This window comes from Falco peregrinus, chromosome Z, assembly GCF_023634155.1.
Source record: "Falco peregrinus isolate bFalPer1 chromosome Z, bFalPer1.pri, whole genome shotgun sequence".
Taxonomy (NCBI): domain Eukaryota; kingdom Metazoa; phylum Chordata; class Aves; order Falconiformes; family Falconidae; genus Falco; species Falco peregrinus.
In genome coordinates this window covers 3,016,523-3,036,938 of record NC_073739.1, presented here as the reverse complement: position 1 = coordinate 3,036,938, position 20,416 = coordinate 3,016,523, and the positions used below count along the sequence as shown (strand labels likewise).

The following is a 20,416-nucleotide window of genomic DNA, read 5'->3' as shown; positions in this document are numbered from 1 at the left end:
ATGCCATTTTTTTAAATGATGTATATTTCAGGGTATTTTTTTCCTGACCATTTACTTGACTACCACTCTGGTACATTATACGGTTACACCTTCATCTAATAGAAACATCACTTTATGTTTCGATGTGAACGTCTCCAATTTACTGAACTTTATCATCTTTGTAAGTATGTGTTTAAAAAGAAAAGCAAAAAGCTTTTCAGGATCTGGTTTATTTTCTCTATGTAAATAGTGCTCAGGTGCTTCTCCGTTTATGTTTCCACCACCTGAGTAATGGAACTCTCTAACCCTTATTTTCATTTTTGCTAGTGTTTCTTGTTCTGATATTTCTGAGGTGTTCATTGTATCTTTCTTTGGTATTTTCAAGTCTGCTGAAATGTAGACACAAGAATGGGATAGCTTGATCCAAATTTGTTTTAGCAGCATCATAAGATAAGATAAACAGCAAACTAATTTTAAGGGATTTTTTCTGAGGGTTTGTTGTGTCTCCATACCAGGAATCTTAACTGTAATATTTACTCCTAGTATTAAAAAAGAATGGGTGTGATGACGGAAAATGGACTGTATGAACACAGCAATTCTTTGATCAGTGGGTAAATATAGATTGCTGATGAGAAAGCCATCAGGAGCAAGAAAAGATATAAGTCTGGCATTCAGTCGTAGAGCAGCATCATTGTCATGTAGGCAGCTGGGCACTGCAAGCTGTACTTTGGACTGTACAAGATCAACAGCAGTCCCAGCTTCAAAGAGGATGGGAGTGTGGTTGTGTGCATTTGAAGGAAGTGTGAGGTGGTGTAATTCAATGTGATGTGTGCCCAGAGAGAAGCTGAATATAGAAATAAAGTTTCCCATAAATATTTCAAGAGTAATGTTGATGAACGAAAGGATGAGCAGTATGAAACCCTGTAGAATTTCGAAATACACCAGAACAGATCAGCAGCTTAGTGTCAGGGATAAACTGTTGGTTCTGCTTTTACCCTGGAAAACTGCAGAAGTTATTTAAAAATGGATATTAGTACTGGCTGCTATGCAACATAGTGTGTCCTGAACAAAACTGGATGAGAATTGGTAAGTTCTGGAAGCTGGATGAGACATGATAAGTTCTTCTGGATTGTTCTGACCATCCTCAAGACATTTTTGGAAGGTGTTCTTGAACACGGACTCTCTGTGGTCCGGATGTATCCTTGGTTAGCATAATACCAAGTACCACTGGCATTATAGAGATTGCATTCTTACTGAAAAGATATAAGAGCAAGGTATGATAATGATATGAGGTGGTGGCACCCTGTAAATGTAATTTTATTGCAGAACAGCAGCAGATAACAAGCTCGTACTTGCAAGAGGTGATGCAGACCACAGGACATGTGTGGGAATATCCTTTTGAAAGGCTTATGAGAACCTTATTCACCTCCAATTTGGAGCAGGAGAGCTGGAAAAAGTTTAATATAGGAACAACCTAAAGGGTTAGTGTCACTAGTATCATAGGTTGGAAACAATTCCCCAAACCACAGTAGTAATACAAAAGATCTGGGACACTTATTCATGGAAGATCATACTTGAAGATGTACACAGCACACAGAAAAAATGAAACAAAGAAGTTTATATCCAGTAAAAAAATCTAATTGGTTTGCAAGATGTCTATCAGGAGAAAGTAATTTGGACTTTCAGTTAAAGAAAGAGCAACATCCCTCTTGTCACTTGTAGAACAAACAGTACAGAAAACAGACATGAAGTACCCTTTAAAGGCTTCACTGTGACTAAGAAAGCAAAAAGACTTTTAAAAGATGAAGGAGAGGAAACATGGACAGAAAATGTTTTTGTTTGCTTGTTTTCAGTTTACTGGTTCAATTTTTATGGATAACATGTATTTACCATTAACAATTTCTTTAATGTTATTAGGAAGCAAACAACATCTGCCATTCTTTAGTTTTTACCAAGTCGCTCAATCCACCAAAGTGACAGTCACTTTTTAAGTTGCCTGATAAATCAGGGATAAGACTATCTGAAGGAAAAGAAAGCTCATTGAATTGAGCTGTCATCTCCCCTAAGGAGCACAGAAGCTTCTGCCAGTGTAAGAAGGAGCGGGGGAAAAAAAAACACCTTAACCCTTTCTCCTGTGACCTGTTTGACTGCCTTGATGTGCAGCAGCCAAGCACAGACATGCAACTATTAACCTTCCCCAGACTTGTGAGGCCACTGGTGGACTGAAGGCTGAAGATCTTTACAGTATAATATGTTTTGAGAAACAGCTAGAACCTCATTAAGCTTCTCATGTGCATTTGTCGTGGCAAAATGGTAGCAAAATTTATATGATCACTTTTTGCTGGGAAAACTTGACCTAATTACAGAGGAATTAATTATCCTGGGATTGTAAGTTTAGATTTTGTCCTGGCTAGACTGAACTCCGGTGATGTCAGTGGAGTTTCCATCTGCCTTACATAGGTCTGAATTGTGCCTTAGTGTTGTGAGAGTCCATTTAAAAAATTCTCAAACGGCAAGAAAGTACAGTAAAGGAAGCATAGCCAGTGGAAAGTAATATAAATGTGTATTTGATTGATTTATTCCAGTTTAGAAGAAGACAATAAATTCACTCAGTCACTTTTACATTTATAAAGTGGATCTTATGTAAAAACCTTTGTGTGGTGCAAAGAATCAATATAAGTGAAGGAAATTCAGTCAAATATTGGCTGTTTCAATTTAGTCATTGACTACAGATAGCAATCAGAAATTTTGGTCTGTCAGCCTGCAGCAGGAGGGCACACAAGTATGTATATATATGTGTGTGTGTGTGTATTTGTTTTACATATATAGCGTGTCACTGTGTTCTTTTAATGCAGAGTCACGGCTGAAATTCACTAGGTTAAAACATGGAACATTTAGGAAGTAGAAAAATTTGCTGACCAGATGAATATTTCATGACTATTTTTTATGTCTGTTTCTTGAATATATCTTGTATTTAGTCATAATAATCTTTGATGTAGAAAGCCCTTGCAGAATGCTGTACATAGTAATTAACATAGACTTTAAAATATATGGCTTAATTTAAAATTTGATATTGTAGTGAACTTCCTTAAGGGCAGTATTTTCTGTTCAGTGAAGTCATCATAAAATTCCTGGTGAAAAAAAAAACAAAAAACAACCACGTTTTGGAGGGGAAAAAAGCTAATTTTGTTTGACAGAATATTGTAGGATTAATTTTTGTATTTCAGTTAATTCAGTGGAGTTATTTCAAGTTTAATTTGTTGTTGGATAGTGGTATTAGATACAGTTTTGTGTTAATGTTAATAATGCTGTATAAAGTTGGGCAATTGAAAATGCAATAAAACTGCACCTGTTAGCATTATAGGCGTTTAGATCTTTAAACCTGAACTTTTTTTTTTTTTCATGAATATTAACTGGAAAATGCCACGGGGCCCATGCAAATTATTTATGAATGTGAGTTAAATTCAGAAGTTGGTTTGTTTTTTTTTTACTTTAAAAACTGTTGCATATGTCATTGACCTAAAAACTAAGAGGAACAGGTTTAACCTAAAAACTTGGAAAATTATTCCTGAGAATATATTAATGAATTTCATTTTTATTTTTGTGAGGCATTTATTGATGTCTAATTTCAAATTTTTTCAAAAATACTCAAAGTGTTTTAAAATTGTTGGACTTTTATTTTGTCTCCTAAAAGGGTTGAAATTAAGGTGAAGTATTTCGCTACAAGCATAGAAGTTTTAGGGTTGACCTAAACATAAAGTTTTTCACTTCTACTTAATACCTGCTAATTTTTTTTTCCAATTAGGTAGGGAAAAACAAAAGGTAGGTAGCCAACAAAAGATTAATCTTCAGGTTCTGTCCTGAAGAAAGCAATTAATGATGTAGAAGACAAGCTAGTAATTTCTTGTTCCTTACTGCACTTAACTATAATGAAAATCAATCGTGTTCCAGGCAAGGTCTTCTCAGTAGTTCTTTTAAGTTAAGTATGTAAGTATCTGCCTGTCATTTTCCCAGAACTCCAGAAATATACACTTAGAGCATTTAGATGTATTTACCTTCAACATTAGAGATGAAGACTATGGAAGCAATAGGGATTTTTTCCGTCACTGTCATTGTAATTAGTCCTTTAAATGTAATGTATTTCAATAATGGTACTATGACAGCCAAGATGTCATAAAATGTATGTTAGATCTTTATGTAAAGAGATTGAAAAGTGGCAAATACTTACAGGAAGAAAGTTGAGGAACTGTAGAAATATATTTTGTTTCACTCTCATTGCACAGCCCTTCATTAATTGTTCTTTAGACACAATGTGATTCATAGAATCACAGCAGGACTGAGGTACGGAGTGACCTCTTGGATTCTGTGGTCCAGCTGCCCCCGCTCAAGCAGAGCCACCTAGAGCTGGGTGCCCAGGCCCATGTAAAGATGCCTTTTGGGTATCTCCAAGGAGGGAGCCTCCACAGCCTCTCTGGTCCTATAATAACATACAAAAATCTTACATACTGTCCAGCGTCTGGAATCCAGTGGTGAGCACTTTGACATCCCAAACAAAAGTGATGCATCAGCAGATAAGAGGTAAAGTTATGGTTCTTGCACTCAGTGATTCGGAGCACCATACAGCTTTCTCTGCTTATCCTGTATTTCTTTTTATGCCTTTTTATGAAGAACACAAGGCATTACTGAATCCAGAAGCAAGGATAAAAGTACTGCTTTACATTATTCTGACCTGAACCAACCAGGTAAAAAACATTTGCAACATCTCAAGTGCTGAGGAGAACAGATTATATGAAGAGCAACCCGTGCTTCTGTGATGGGCTGCAACGGTGTGCAGTGGAGATGCGAGTCTGTGGAAGTGCTCTAGCCTCCATCAAACACCTGCTGAAAGGGAGTAACGGCAAGGAGAGGTTTTGCCATCTGTTTGCAGCACCAAAGAGGGAAAAACAAAAGGAGTGAAGGACAGATTTTTAACACAGCTTGCCAGAGCCCAGCAGCTCTTATTTCTCACAATGGGACATGCTGGTTGGGATTGCTTTTGAAATGCAGCTGCTGGAAAGGGGTGCTAGAGCATCCTTTGAAGATGCGGACCTCTTCTTCTGGCAGAAGGTGCAGGCAAAATGAATAAATCTGCGCTGAGGAATGTGTGGAAAAGTAGGGGTGAGATGGGTTTCGGCAGATCCATACACTTGGGATGAGAAAAATCTTTAAAGCCACCCCCACCCCCCCCACCCCCAAAAAAACCCCCCAAAACACTACCAAAAAACAACACCTCAAAATCGATAGGCCTTACTCCTACTAGTAATAAAAATTGAAAGGTGTGGAGGAGCACCAGTGTGCTGACTGATGGCTGCTGTGAAAATGCCTCTTACAGGGGTGAAGTCAGAGAGGCTGATAAACTTTTGACTTCAAGCAGCTTTATTCATTAAGATAAAAGAAAAGTCAATGTAAATTATCTTCACTTGGTTGTGAGAAAAATACTTGAGTACTCAGCTTCTATTATTTTCTGAAAAATTAAGAATGGTGTATAGCTGACAAATTAAGGGGGGAAATGTAGCATTTTTAAGCAGAATAAAGAAACCTCACACCAGGTCTATTTCTTTACCTCATGTCATAGTGTTCTCTCTTGCCTCATTTCACTGCATATAGCAAAGCCACATCAGTGTCAGCAAGAGAGAGAAATATCTGGTTTTACACTTACGTTTAAGCATATTTCTCTTTTGGCATTTCTGTTTATTGAAATACAGTAGCCTGCAAAGAACTTGCATGCTTAGTAAAACCAGTCTAGGGCACAGCAAGTTGTACAAACTGCCTCAGGTTTAATGTAAGCTTCTTTGTCACTCATATTTTAGGGCAGAACAACGTGCTAGGTGTGTAAAGGTCCAGGTGCAGTATGGCTTCTGCAGATATCCTTAGAGAAACAGGTATTTTCCATGAGTCATTGTTGCTGTTTATAACATATATATGTGGTAATACATCTAGATGAGGGCAGTGTTTTATTGGACGTTATTGTCACTGTTTTGCCACAGTCTACATCACACATATTTTTCACCATGTTATTTTCAGTATTAAAAAAACAATGGATTCGAATTTATTTATTGTATAGATTTGAGTTGTAGTGAAGTTAAATATAAATCTAATATTAGCTGCAAAATTAGTAGTGTCTTCTTTTGTTTCTGTTGAATCAGAAAAGCTAGAGGTGAATACTGGTACGTCAACCATTCCTTAAGCAGTATGTTCCAGTCTCCAAAATTTACCTGGCAATCAGAATATTTACTCATTTAAAAATATCTGCTTTGCCTTTCTTGCACCTAGTGCAAGTCTTCTCTTTCCTATACTTATATTCATGCTGTGTAGCTTTATTGCAGGGTATTTCCTGTTCCTTATTCCTGAAGTTACTTAAAAACAATTAAAAACACGTACTGCACCAAAGTGATGTCTTCCTGCATGGGACTCCTCTTAACACCACATCCTTGATTTTAGCTGCCATCTGCTCCTTTGAATTCTCCTCGTGGCATGTTATACAATTTACAGTTCAAATTTTCTGTGTTGAAGATTGTTTGCATGGAAATTATCTCAGTAAAGCAGTATGCTGACCCTCGGTCATGCTGAAAAGAGTACTACAAATTTGGATTTAAAAAATAAAAAAGTTAATTCTTCTGTAGCGTTTAAGAGCCAAGCAAGGCAAGAGAAGTATATGCCCCGAGTCCTAGGCAGCTTTGTTCAATATATTGTAGAGTATTTTCTATGAAACAGTTACTTTTGAATACTTTTGGTTTTGTCTTGTTGCAATCTGAAGACTTTTCATATGTTGATAAAATTGTTCTCTGTTGGTTTATACAGCTTCATTCCCCAGAAAGGATGGCAGTATGAACTTTGTAACTGGCATATTAGCAAATTTGTCAAAACCCACAAAGTATTTGGGAAAGCACTGAAAACTGCAGGATACGTACTTGTCCTGAAATTTTAGGGTTTTAAAGTTACTGGGTTTTCCTGTGTGTTTTTTGAACTTCCTACTATCTATTTCCATGGGGCAAACTGGTCAGTCTGAAGGTAATTTGCTACCAGCAGACTGGTTGGTTGAGGTTAGTCTGGGTTAAGAAATAGCATAGTGTCACAACAAGTTCATGCATTGAAGGTAGTATCTGGTGTTACAGGACCGTGTAGAGTTGCGGTTTATTTGTCCTAACTGCTATTTTCTGTTTGAGTACACTTGGTTTTGTTCATACAAGTGCTAGGATATTTTCTGATTACATTCTCTGTTCTTTTGGAACATGTACATCTTCTCAAAACTGCATATGGCAGCATGTGTGTGTGTGTGTGTATATTCAAAACTGTGTGATATTTCAAGTCATGGCAGATTACTCCTGGTTTCAGAATTATGGCTTTAAGTACTGTTGTGCATTTGGCAGCACTTGAAACCTTGGCAAGAACTGCAGCTGACTAAGAACTGAATAATTGTTTTAAAACTAATTCTTTTTCTGCTGCTTTCCTTAAGAAGAACATCCTGCCAGATACTAGGCTCAGTGGGTACTCCATTGGCTGCTTTGTTCTACAGAGTTGTAAATGTGAAGGTACTAACCACAAAAATAATTATCTAATCTGCAAAATTTTACCTAAATAAATCTTTTATTTCATATTTAAACATGTACTCATTCAGCACCAAACCCTGATACTTAGAAAAAAAGGAAGATTAGTGAGAATTAATTAGCCACCTTTACTGGCATTTCTAACGTCATTTTAAGACATCTAAGACATAGACCTGATTTTTTTCTCAGATACCTTTTTGTTAGAAATTTATTTATTGAAATAAAATAATGAAGAGAAGAAAGAATAAGTTTTTCTTTAAAGTAGGCTTTAAGTGGATGTAAACCTATGAAGAGTGATAGGTTTCCTCTGTTGAGTGCCACGGACATTTCTAGGTTTTCTTAATTAATGACTTTGTTTTTCATTTAGCATCTGTCATCCAAGCAGGGTTTTATCCATTCATAGTGTCTCCCTTCTTGTTTTTATTTTGTTTCAAGAGTAGCTGCAAACACAACTCAGCCAGCTGAAGCTAGAAGGCGGCAATGCTGTTCCCAAGGGCGTGTGAATGGTGAAGGGTGTGCTGGTGTCCCAGTACTACAGTTACAATTAACACAGAGCAACAGAACAAACTCAACCTCACTATAAAACTGCAAGATAAAAACCTCTTACTCATACTAACAGGTATATCTTTGACCAACTGGCGTTAATGGTGTGTTTTCCAGATTTGTTGTGCATTTTCTGGATTTATCAGCTTCACGCATCTTGAAAACAATCTGTTTTTCTTAGGGTTTGCTCCTCCTCTTATATACCTATGGGGGTGAAAATTATTTGTATCAATTGTTGCAGTAGCAGCCAGTTGAGATGTTGAGTTACTTGTTATGAGTTGGGGAGATAGCATTACTCATCTGAGCCGTGGCATGGAGGTGTCTAGCACATTTAAGCTGACAACCCGAGACAGAGCCGGGTTGTGTGCAAGGGCAGCTTTGGTGGACGCACAGCTTGTTTCACACCTTTGCTTGACCATGGGTCACCTCATCAGTCACACCAATACTGCCCACAGGGCCATGCTGAGAACCAAAGATTGAGCCACTTCACGAAGAAAGGCACTGAAGCCTGTAAATGGGGAGCACATGAAGAGACAGAATTCTTAAGCATGTACTGTCAACAAAACATCTGTAAGATCAAAATCACATTCCTAATGACTGATGTGGAGTTTTTTGGCAAGTCAGTCTTAACAGTGCACAGGTCCTCTGAGATCATGAGATCTGATGCTAAGTAGAATGTCATTTATTTTTGACGTTGCAATTCAGCAAATGTTATTTGCTCTTGAATCTTGCTCTTCACAGGGGGTTCATTTGATTAATTTTGTAGAGCTCTTGCGTAGCATTTTCCATAGAGATAATGTCGTATATCTCCGTTTATTCTTTTATATATGAGCATATATTTTATTTGAATGTTATAGGCAAACGTATTTCACATTAATATAAAATTAACACAAGCCTTAATGTAAACACACAACTAATGTAATGTGTCATAATATATAACATACTATAGCACACTGTTACACTGAATCTGCCTCCCTCAAGTTACCTTACTTCAAAGTTCAGATTTTTCCCAGACCTGTCAAGGTTTCTACCTTTGTAACAGAAATAATCAGAAATCCAGAATAGGTATTGAGATACTCCAAGCATTGCATTCTTACATTATTTCTCTTAAGCTCATATACGTTGGACAATATGTATCCTGGTATATGCTTTCCAAATCTGCCCGTGTCTTGGGTTTTTTTTCCCTACTGATGTCATGCAGTATTATTAATTTCTAAGGAAAGCGTGATTAAGTTTTCCGAAGTGAACACTGTATTTTCTCTAAGAAGACAAAAAATAATGTTTGTGCTGCCATGTATCTTAAAATATTTTTTCAGTGATGCATTAAAAAGGAAGAAAAATGTTCTTGAAACTGAATTTTAAAGCTGCGGAGTAGTTTACTGTTTAAGGTCATGCAGTGCTGTTATCAGACCATGACTTGGGGGTGTTCATGACTGTTTGGAGGGGCAGAAGGGGGGAGTTGTCAAATACCTGTCTCCTCTGTGCAAGTCTCATTGCTCAGGAGTCAGAAGGAGAAAGCCAGGCTGATGGTGGCCCAGCAGCTTGTGCCAGCTCAGTTGAGCAAAGCAGGTCCAGCTTACTCCCTCTCCACCCCTCCGAAATAAGTAAGGAGAGTAAATTACGGGTAATTACTATGGAAATGAGTCACTGTATAAGTAGATTTTTAAAATAACTTCAAGTTTTAGATCACTGCTGATGGAAAAAAACAGTGTTCTGTACGAATGTTTTGGTGTAGTAATTTAGTGCATTTACTTATCAAGTGGAAAGAAAAGTGCTGACATTGCATTTGAGTTGATATAAAGCAAAAATAGTGTATTCTTTCAGTATTCAATAGCTTACTGGAGGCTGTTTTTTTAAACATGGCTTATCAAGCTATGGGGGGTGTGAAAGAGGTCATGGCATACATAGCAAGAGATTAAGTTAATTTGACTTTTTTTTACAATGTGTGCATGAAGTACAAACAAGTTCATAACTGCATTTTCCTACCTATTTTTAATATTCATCTTTAATTTTGTCTAAGGATAAGAAACACAGTACTGACAAGTAGAACTAGGTCTTTTGCATTTTACAAAAGCAATTCTCATAACTGTAGTCTTAACTCAGACCAAAAATGAGCAGTTTATTTCTAAGAAAGCCCAAACCACCAATCAAATAGTCAAAAGTAATTAAATAAACAGAAAAATAATGTTAATGGCATAGCTCTCTTGGCATCTGAATGATTTATTTTATCTGGGACTCAGCTATCCTATTTTATTTAGATGTATACCTAAGTGCAGAGTGGTCCCACTGAAACGACCATCAGAGTAATAACAGAATCCAGTTTTGAATTGCTGATGCTGGTATTCATCCTGATAATTAACCCTAAGAATATTATTCAAATAGCAGTCTGAAAAAAATTTGTTACCGGAATTCTAAGTAACTTTCATGTTCTGTTCTGGTTTTGTAGTCCTCTGCCTCTGGTACCTTGAGAAATTACAACATGCTTGATTTACTTAGTTTGTAGTTTATTTACTTCTGATTCTGTTGTTCTGAAAATGTAAATAGTTTCTTTTTCTTGGAATCAGCTGTCATGCTGTTATGGAACTAATGATGTGTCTGACTAGTTCAATTTAAAAACAAGAGGTTGGTGTTTTCCCTTCTTTCTTTCATTGTCTTGAAATCCTTTACTCTTACAAACATATTTCACTTACAATTCAGCAATTATACAGTAAAAGAACAGGTTAGTGTAAAATTTGAAGCCTTGTTGTGATCCTGACCTATATACACCTCAAAACACGCCTAAACACTAAATGAGGAGTTAACAAAAGGGATTGGTAAGCCTATTAAGTACCCTGTTTGGGCCATTTTAGATCCTGCATTTCACAGTGTACTTTTCTTGTAATGTAGTTGTCCTAAGTGTGTATCTGAACAGCAAGGTATATACATAGAAATCACCCATTTACCTCAGGAACCGTCAGTTAGAGAGAAGGTGGTTGGCTGGTGCTTCAGACAGTAATTCAATATTTTCCATTGATTAGATTTGACAGCCCCCCAAAGGACACCATGTTACTCTGCAATTAGAAATAGCGTGTGTCCAGCATTAATTGTCACAAACAGTTGCATATAGACTACTGTACTGAATCAACTAAGGTGTATAATTGGTCTCAAATACAGTTGGAGTCTGTTAGCCAGGTGTTCGCTATACCTGACAAAATTTCACTAAAATAGGAAAGATCCTCCTGCCCCTTTACTAATTTCTTCAACCAGAATACATGGAGTGATACTGAAGGTAAAGCAGCCCATTTACCAAGCATTGCACTGACCTTTGAGAAAATGTTTGAAATCTTTATCTACGCCAAGTGCAAGCTCTGAAGCCTTCAGGATGAACTGGTGTTTGCCATAGCTGTAGGAGCGTTGTTTGTGTAGAACTGATTCTGCAAGAAATCAAACAGAAGGAGCTTCCTTTTCAACTGATAGAGAGACTCCTTAAAAGAAAAACAAAAATAGAAGTATGGACACCTGTGTTTAGCATCTTAACAGGGTCTCTGTATCACATTTGTGGAGAGTCCTTTCAAACTGCTGGGTGCTTTTACAGTGTCCAAGTAAGAAACACTTGAGTGCTGCTTTTTCTGTCATTGAAAACTGTCCCAGACTGTGAGAAGACCATTTTTATGATGCATATGTATATAAAACATACCAGCTGCAAGGAGGGAAAGAACTAGGTCACTGATGTACTTTTAAAATACAATCTTACTGTGAATAAGTCTTTTTTTTTTTTTTAAAAAAATGTATTGGTAGTAGATAGTCTACAGTCAAAGGTGCTTTCTGATGATAACTTAAGGCAATTTAATGGTTATCTACCACCAAAAGGGAAAGGTTCTAGTATGAAGATACGGATTTTTATTGCTTTCCTCAGACAATAAACATCTGGAATGGAGACACCCATGGACAACTGCCGCCCCCAACCCCAACAGAAAACTAAAGCCAAACCCCAAAACTGCAATTTTTGCTCCCAAAGTACTTAGTTGGAAAGAAACTGAAGGGAGCAGAAGGGGGGTGGAGGATGGAGAGATGGAAAAAAGGTGTGAACCAAACCTCTCATTAACTGCTAACCAGCAGCTGGCTTATCTGTGTCATCAGAAAACAGCCTTAGCTAACCCAGTAACTGGGTCCTGCGGTCCTTGTTTTGAAGACTTTAGATCAAGAGCAGTGTCTTTGTAGTGCGGCAGCAGCTCTCTCTGGCAGTACATTTGGCTGCAGAGAAGCTGACTGAAACTTCTGTTGAGCATTGCTGTTGCAGTATTGGGCATATCCTACTAGCTAAATTAAGAGGGAAAGTTTAAGAGTGCAATGTATAAATATAAGCTAAGATATTAATTAATTTTAACTCGGTTCTCTAAGATGAAGCATCTGTTTCTCAAGTTGATCAAACTATTTAAAGTTTTTCATGATATCTTATTGCTCATATATTAAGAAAATGTAAATAATGTAACAATTAGCTCTATATGCATTTCTTCATCTGTATTTTTTTCTCTCTCCCTTCTTCTTCTCCATTCCCTTCCTTTTCCCTTTCTCCTTCCCTGTCCCTGCCTCCCCCTCACCCCTGCCACCCTTTTGCACAGCCTCAGTTGAAGAGGAACCAACTTCAGCAGGTACAAATAATTTACAGTTACATCTGCATCACGGTAACCTTTTCTTGAGAGCTACCTTTATTAAAAATAATTTTGACCAGGTTTATTTTGTGTATAGCACATGATACATAGCCATATCGGGGTTGGATTCTTTTCTCTTCTGTCCACTCCCCTTCCTTCTCTCTCTTTTTTTTTTTTTCTTTTCAGTTTATAGTCAGTAGGAGATACAGTCCTCCAGCAGTAGTTCAAAATCTTCTCTGCCACATATATTCCTTTTTGCTTCTTCCTTCATTAAGCTGCCACATTGGGCTTCACACAACAAACTAGGTCAAAAGCAGTCAGTGTTTATCTGGGCTTTTTATCTGTCATTATGCTGGGGAAGCTCAGTCATCTGAGTGACCCCCAAAACTGGCATCCTTAAAGACAGCGCAGCCTGGGAGCAAGCAGTGAAGGAAGGGAAGGAGGTGCAGAAGCACCCTGATCAAAGAAAATGTTCTACAAACTATGGCCTGGATATCTGCTCAGTGAGCTTTTATTTCCATTGACAGGCTGCCAAGTAGTGAGAACAGTTAGCAATGCAGTCATAAAAATTAGTTTAGGAGCTCCCCAAGAGACACGAACACGTAGTGTTTATTCTATTGCAAAGATTAACTATTTCTAATTAATTGGCAATCCATTAGCTTGGGAGTATTTAAAGAAAAAGAAGACAGTGTACAAAAGAGGAATGCCACTAAACAGCTTAACGTGTTTGAAATGGCACTGAGTTGTATAAACTCAGTGAGCTAAAACATCAAATAACTAGGGAGTCATTTTATAGTGGCTTGTTAAAAGAAGTAAACGTCTCCAGAGGACCAAAAGAGAAAAGGTAAGGAAAGTGAATGAAGAAAGGAGGATGGCAAGGAAGGACTGAACAGTTTACAATGCTAACTGACAACTTGGGAGCAATATAAGTAATTAGAGTACAGTGTAGAATAATAAATGAAAGGACAGAGAACAAAGCCAAGAGTAGAATGTAAGAGAGGGAGAGTAGTTAAGACTAGCACTGAATAGAGAAAGAAGCAAAAGGGACCTTTTAATGTGAAGATAGTAGTGGAATGGACAGAAGGCATGACTGAGATGAGAAAAAACACAGCAAAACAGAGAAAGGAAGAAAGAACTGTAGAGTACTAAGACACCCCTGAGGAGTATAATAATTATTAAGCATCAGCCTTCAACTATCTGTTTCTTGAGAGATCTGTCAGTCTTAAAGTTTTCATGGAAAATATCTTAATAGAAACCTACTGCAGCTGTTCAATAGAAGTGTCAGATACAGAAGGAGATTTTTTTACATAGGAAAGAAAAAAAAGCACTCCTTTTTCCTTTTATGGAGTTGGTTTCTGTATGCACGTTTTGTAGGGATAGTTTAGAGGCACATATGAACACACCGTGGCAATGTTCAAGGCAATCTTGCTGTGGTTGTGCATTGTAAAACCGTCATTCCTGTTATGACCAGTGGAGTGTCTCATGAAGATATGGCCTCTTTCTGCGTTTGGAACATCTCTGGCACTTTTGTGACAGCCTGTTAACTGTGAGCTGGCCAAGCTAACCAGATACATCAGCTGGAAATGGGTGGAAGGAGAAAAGCGGAATTTATTAAGACAGCCACAGGGCTCCACTACAGATCTTGGTTACTTGCCAGCTGGAATTTCCATAGTTTCACAAAAGCCTACAGATTCTATATTCAGTTCCTCAGGAGCCCTTGCCTTTTGGGGTGCCAGATGACATTGTTTGTTTACTTTGCATTTGTTTAAATGAATTGTTTTTAATCACTTCTGACTGCTTTGTTTCATTCTGCCGCAGTATCACTGCTTTGTTTACTTCTCCACATAATTCTTGTGTTCAACAAAGCTCAGCCAGTAATTTACAATGAATGTCTTTGAGCATTGCTCCATCACAGAATGTTCCTAAATGTTTATGATTTCCTTGAATTGACCCATTATCTATAACATTATTTACACCAGTATTTTTTCAAATATTTTCCCCCAATACTTGATCAGATATGTTTCAAACTCAAATCAGTTACTTGTAGTCAGCTGAATGAGCTGCACCTAATTTTTAGCTGTTATTTTTATTGTTATAAACTAGTTCTCAGTCCTTCTGGGTTTATTGGCATCTAAAAATGTGCCACAATTATTTATGCGGTAATAGCTGTACCAGTGTAACTTTCTGTATAAAAACTCTTAATGGAAGGACTGATGACCTTTTCCTGTTAGTTATTTCATGAAAGGATGCTGTTCGCTGTAAGACTATACATGTGGGAGTTGCACTGGTACAGCAATGCAGATAGATATTTCCACACAGACAAATCAACAACTAGAAATACACAAACGTACAGCACCAGAATGTTTTTGTTCTTTGATTTGGACAGATGAACAAATGCCTCTAGCATAAATGGTACACAGAAGATTAAGAGACAAAACACATATTTGTAAACATTTGTACAAATAAATCTCAACTGCTCAACTGAAATTATGTTACAAGGGAACATGACTAAATATCTGCAGGAGTAAGTGAAATAATGCTTTCTGTTATTTAGTCTGGTTCTAGGACATTGGCACTTCATGATTAGATTTTTCAGCAATTATTTTTGAAGCAATTATTTTCTTGGGAAAATTTTGATCAATCTGAAGCTTTTTGCAGGAATTAATTTGACTAAACTTCTCTGAGCACAGAATGAATTTTTTTCCCTACTCAAATGAAAAAATTCCACATTTGGGAAAACAATTATAGTCTCTGCCTTGAATAGAAAACTTTGGATCTTAAACTCTTCTGCTAGGTATTAATACAGTATAACCCAACTCTACATTTGCATGAAATGTGGCTGTGATCAAAATAAGCTGTATTTAAGTGTTGATACTGTTTGTTAGAAATTCCGTAAGATGAAACAATAATTTTCTGCACAGATGTACATAGCTTGTTTTGGATCTTCCTCAGCAAAGCAATGAAGTATGTAGCTGAATAGTCAATGTATAGTAGACTTGTTTTTGTGAGCATGTGTTTAAGCATCTGCTTGCTCAGTTGGAACTTAAATTAGGTACAGTGAAAGTGCAGCCTAGAATCACAATATAAATTTTAACAACATAGCACACTATCTTGCTCCTGAGGGAATCAAAATAAAACCCAGAATGTCGCATTAAGATCAGGAAAAAAGTTCTAAATTTAGTGATGAAGGGCATGCATATAAAAATGAAGTTATTTTTAAACCTTTATTTTAAAGATATTCCTTGTTTGAGCTTTTCCAGAGGAAGATCTGTGAATAAAGTGCAGTCGTTCTTTACATAACAGTAATTTAAATCTCTAAAATCTAATAAGCAATACAAACTTTTCAGGTGCTTCATAATGTAGAGTTTCTATTGGTTTTCTTTTAAGATATGACCAGATGTTGTTTTGAAGGTAACAGATTAGTCCATTCTTATGGGATTGTTCTAATACAGCTTATTTCTCAGATTGTATTGACATTTTCAAAGCTGTGTGTCCTGCTTAAAGCAGACACCTCTTTAGAGCAGGAAGGCAGTCATGTAGTTTGCAAGACGCAGGGGTGCTGAGAAATAAACAGGAACTGTATCCAAAGCTTCACTTCAGTCACCTAGAGCCTTTAGTGGTAATTTCAGTCAAATGTATAGGCAGTAAGCAAGTTTTATCAGCTACCAGATTTTGCTTTTTTCCAAAAAAAACCCAAAAAAACCAAACCCAACAAAAAAACCACCACAAAAAAACCCCCACCAAGTTTCTGCCAGTTCGTGATGTTTATCTTAGTGGAGTGTAATTAACCTCCTGATTCTAGGGCTGATCTATTAGCACTGGGAAGGAGGTATATACGTGCCAGCTGCGAGGCCCAGAAGTCGTCACTTAGCATTCAAAATCGTTACAAGTACTTTATGATTGTCTTCTAAACCCTCTTGAGATGAGAGTCTGCATTTAGTGTAACAGATGCAGGGGAGAAAAGATGAGAATATTATCTGGAGGGGAACACGGTATTTTTCCAAACCGTACCTTTACTTACTAAAGAATATGAGGTAGGATAAATTGCAGCTAATACATTAATGTTATGAAGATTATAAACATTATATAAATATTATAAACTTTAAGTTGACTTCCTATTGGGATCAAAACTAGAATTGCTTTTTCTTTGCATTCAAAGGAATAAAACAATATTCTTTCCCATACTTTGCTCTTTGGGATCGAGTCTACTTTCTCTGACAACACCCTCCATGAGTAATCTCGTAGAAGTGGAGTTACTAAAATTTCACTCTTATTGTTGTAACCACCAGGTTGAAGATTATTAATCCTGAAATAATAAATGCCCTGTGAATTTCTCTCTATAGAAATGGTATTTCACAGGGTTTCCTTCAGTTTCAGAATGCTTCAGTCTAATGAACTGTAATTATAACTCATTAAACATATTTCATCTAAGGCAAAGCATACTTATTTTTCGCACGCTTTTTCACTAGAGCTAAACCAAGTTTTTCAAATGATCCTCACAGTTTCAACAGGGTTTTCTTTAGCCCTACTTCTGGATAAGTATTGATCTCAATCTTTTTTTTTTTTTTCCCATTCCAGTTAAATACCTATGATTTGATGTTGTTGTAGACATCTAAATGCTCTCTTTTGATCCACTTCTGCAATATTTCATTTTGAGTTTCAGATCAATTAAGTAGTTTTACCCAAAGCTCATGCATCCTGTGAAAGCAAGATAGGAAAATCTCAGGGCAGTTCTCTTGGAGATTTGTTTCCATGTTTCTTATCCCATCTACACATGTGGCATGAGTCATGTATTTATTATTTCAGGCAGTCGGCATGTAAAGGCAAGTGAACGAAGTGGCGCATGTTATGCTGTACTCTCCCTCACTGTGTCTTGGAAGAATGACTCTTTGATATCATTAGAAATTATCCCAGACTCCTTGAGGAGAGGAAGGGAACACATAAAATCACAAAGAAACATTTCTTAGATGCAATGCTCCAAAAGGCAGGACATCCAATAGAAGCTGTTACATTAGGCTTAAAACAATTTTCAACAAAGCTACCTCTCCTCCTAGTTCAACGCTCACACGCTGACTGTTCTTGTGAGTAACATGCTGAAATGGCAAAGCGAAGCCAGCACCTACTTTCTAGCTTATAATGTATTATAGAATGGAAATTATGTACTCGCTTCCATAAAAAGATGCCTGTGTGATGGATTGGTTTTCCCCTTATGAGGATTCTAGACCTCTGGAAATCGACAGGACAGAAGCAATAATGCCATGTATTTAATATATACTTGCCAGGCAGAAGTGCTAAACTTACTTATGTGTAGATTAAAAACCAGTATGTGCTCCTGTATTAGCTATAAGTAAAACTTTGTTCAATTTTCCAGTGAAATTATTGGTTCCTCAGAAATAAAATTGTCCATGGGACATGGTGAGTTTAAAAAAAAAACAAAACCAAAACAGAATGGAATTCTGAGCCATATTTTTGGCAAAAAACAAGTGCTTTTTCTTGTTCTATACAAACTTGCATTTAGATATTTGCTGAGTTATCACTTTTCATAGATTTAAAACACTAGACATAAAATTATTAAAATCCCAGGTTTTCCCTTGTCCAAATTTCTTTTTATTTTGAGCTAATTTCATAATATCAAATTGTAAAGATTCTGATTTTTCATGACTATTTATGGTGGGAGGTAGGAAGGTTCTGCTCAGTACCACCTTTGTATTATAGTTTAGAATAGTTTGATATTAGTTTAGAAAGCAGGTAGATTTAGATTGGACATGAGGAATAAATTTGTTGTGGTGAGACTGGCCCAGGCTGCCCGGAGCAGCTGTGGGTGCCCCATCCCTGGCAGGGCTCAAGGCCAGGCTGGACGGGGCTGGGAGCAGCCTGGGCTGGGGGGAGGGGGTGTCCCTGCCCAGGGCAGGGGGGTGGGAGGGGGTGGTCTTTAAAGGTCCCTTCCAAACCAAACCGTTCTGTGATTCTATGATTCAAATATTAGATAGGTCTTTTGCTTGACGACAGGCATATTGTAACCAATTTTTCATTGTCTTTCCTTCCTTCTTGTCAACAAATGCTGTTACTGTTTGGTGCTACCCTGTTCATCAAAGAGTAGAGGAGATCCAGTTGGTCGAAGTGCTGGCAACATGTTGTTCATTCTCAGACAACTACATTATGAGTTCAAATGAAAAACATTTGAGATCTTACTGAGATTAATATTTACATAGGAATTATCTGTATATCCTTATATGCTAACTATACAATACGTTTGCCTTAAAAATAATTAACTGATTGTTGATATGAAATTGAATTTCATAAAGGGTATCTCTTCTTCCTGAAAATAATGCCCTAATGGCCTTCTCTTGATTGCCAGAAGTTGAAATTGTAACTCCTTTGATGATGATCAGAAAAGAAAAAAAGAAAATAAACAGGTGTCCCTAGCTTATTGAAATGAAACTTTCCAAAAAGTTGGTATTTTATCTGCTTACTCTCGCACACTGAAGACCTGGAAAGTGCATCTGATCTAGTCTCAAGGACTTCAGTTCACTGCCCGCTGTACAGCAGCATCCAAAGTGGTGCAGTTTTGTGACAGCATGCTTTCAGGCTGTCATTAGGGGCACAATAATTTTGCTGTGCTATGCAAAGCTATTCTGCTTCACACATTTCAGAGAAGGAAAGCATCTTTCTGTATTATTCTAAGGGAAAGAATTTGTTTTTCCCCCAGGGTCTGTAACAGAGATTTACTCGCTTGCTTAATTTGGTTTGCGTGTTTGTAACAATTCCTGTTCTTTTTCTACTTGAAGTACACATTTTATTTTTCAGTCCCTTGAGCTAACTTGTTAATTACTTTTCCATATATCCCCCCCAAAAATATAGACTAAATCAGAACATTATATAAAGGTCACATTGAACCCTATTCTGATGGAAATGAGGCTTGTGGGGTAAAAATAGTTCTAGATATCAGGTGGCACTTAAGGCTATTACAGTGGGCTGTCACATTTAAAAGCTGGACATCTTGCTTAGGTCAGGAATGGAAATTAATTAGTAATTTCAGCCTATCCCTTAGTGAACGTGTGTCCTTACATCATAAAATAACTCAGTTCAGCAAAATCGCTCACTTCTTCTCAATATTAGACATAAAGCATGCTAGGAAGTTGAGATTAACCTATTGATGTGGCAGGTATCTGAGAAACTCATAGATGGGTGTTTTCCCATAATCTTAATTGTTTTAGAGAGTGATACTTGTGGTGAATACACAAGATTCATCCCAGTGTACAAATACAAGTGGAAGATCATATAGTATCCCCTAAACTAACTATTGCTTTATGTCATGAACATTTTCTTTTGCTTGCTTACCACTTTCTCACTTGAACTTTGAGACAGAAGTTTTCCATGCCAGGCATCTGCCTCAAGCTGAACTCAGCTTAAATTGTTTCACTGTTTCCCGTAATGAGGTTAAGGAAAAAAGGTGTTCTGCTGCCCATTTTGATTCTCAAAGCTGTTCTACTGAGAAACCTTTCTGCTCTGATACTTTGGAGCTGGGACATGCAATTTCACAGTGCAGTGTCAGAGGTTGCTTTTATTACTGCCGCGGAAGGGTCCAGAGTCAGCCAAGGAGGTGAGCGTAGCTCATGCTCAATGTGCAGAGACAGCTCCTAACCTAACAGAGTAGAGAAGCCTGTTACAAGGAAA

General features: G+C 37.2%; 1 protein-coding gene across 2 annotated transcripts in view; it reads left to right on the top strand.

Annotated features, from left to right (window-relative positions):
• The window catches only part of EDIL3 (EGF like repeats and discoidin domains 3), a 257,246-nt gene that overhangs the window by 89,291 nt on the left and 147,539 nt on the right, over window positions 1-20,416 (top strand). The window contains exon 3 of one of the 2 annotated variants that reach the window (XM_055791609.1): window positions 12,710-12,739. The exons of the other annotated variant lie outside the window; for it this stretch is intronic. Within the exon in view, the coding sequence (XP_055647584.1) occupies window positions 12,710-12,739 (30 nt within the window). The remainder of the gene's footprint in view (window positions 1-12,709; window positions 12,740-20,416) is intronic. 2 annotated transcript variants of the gene reach the window in all.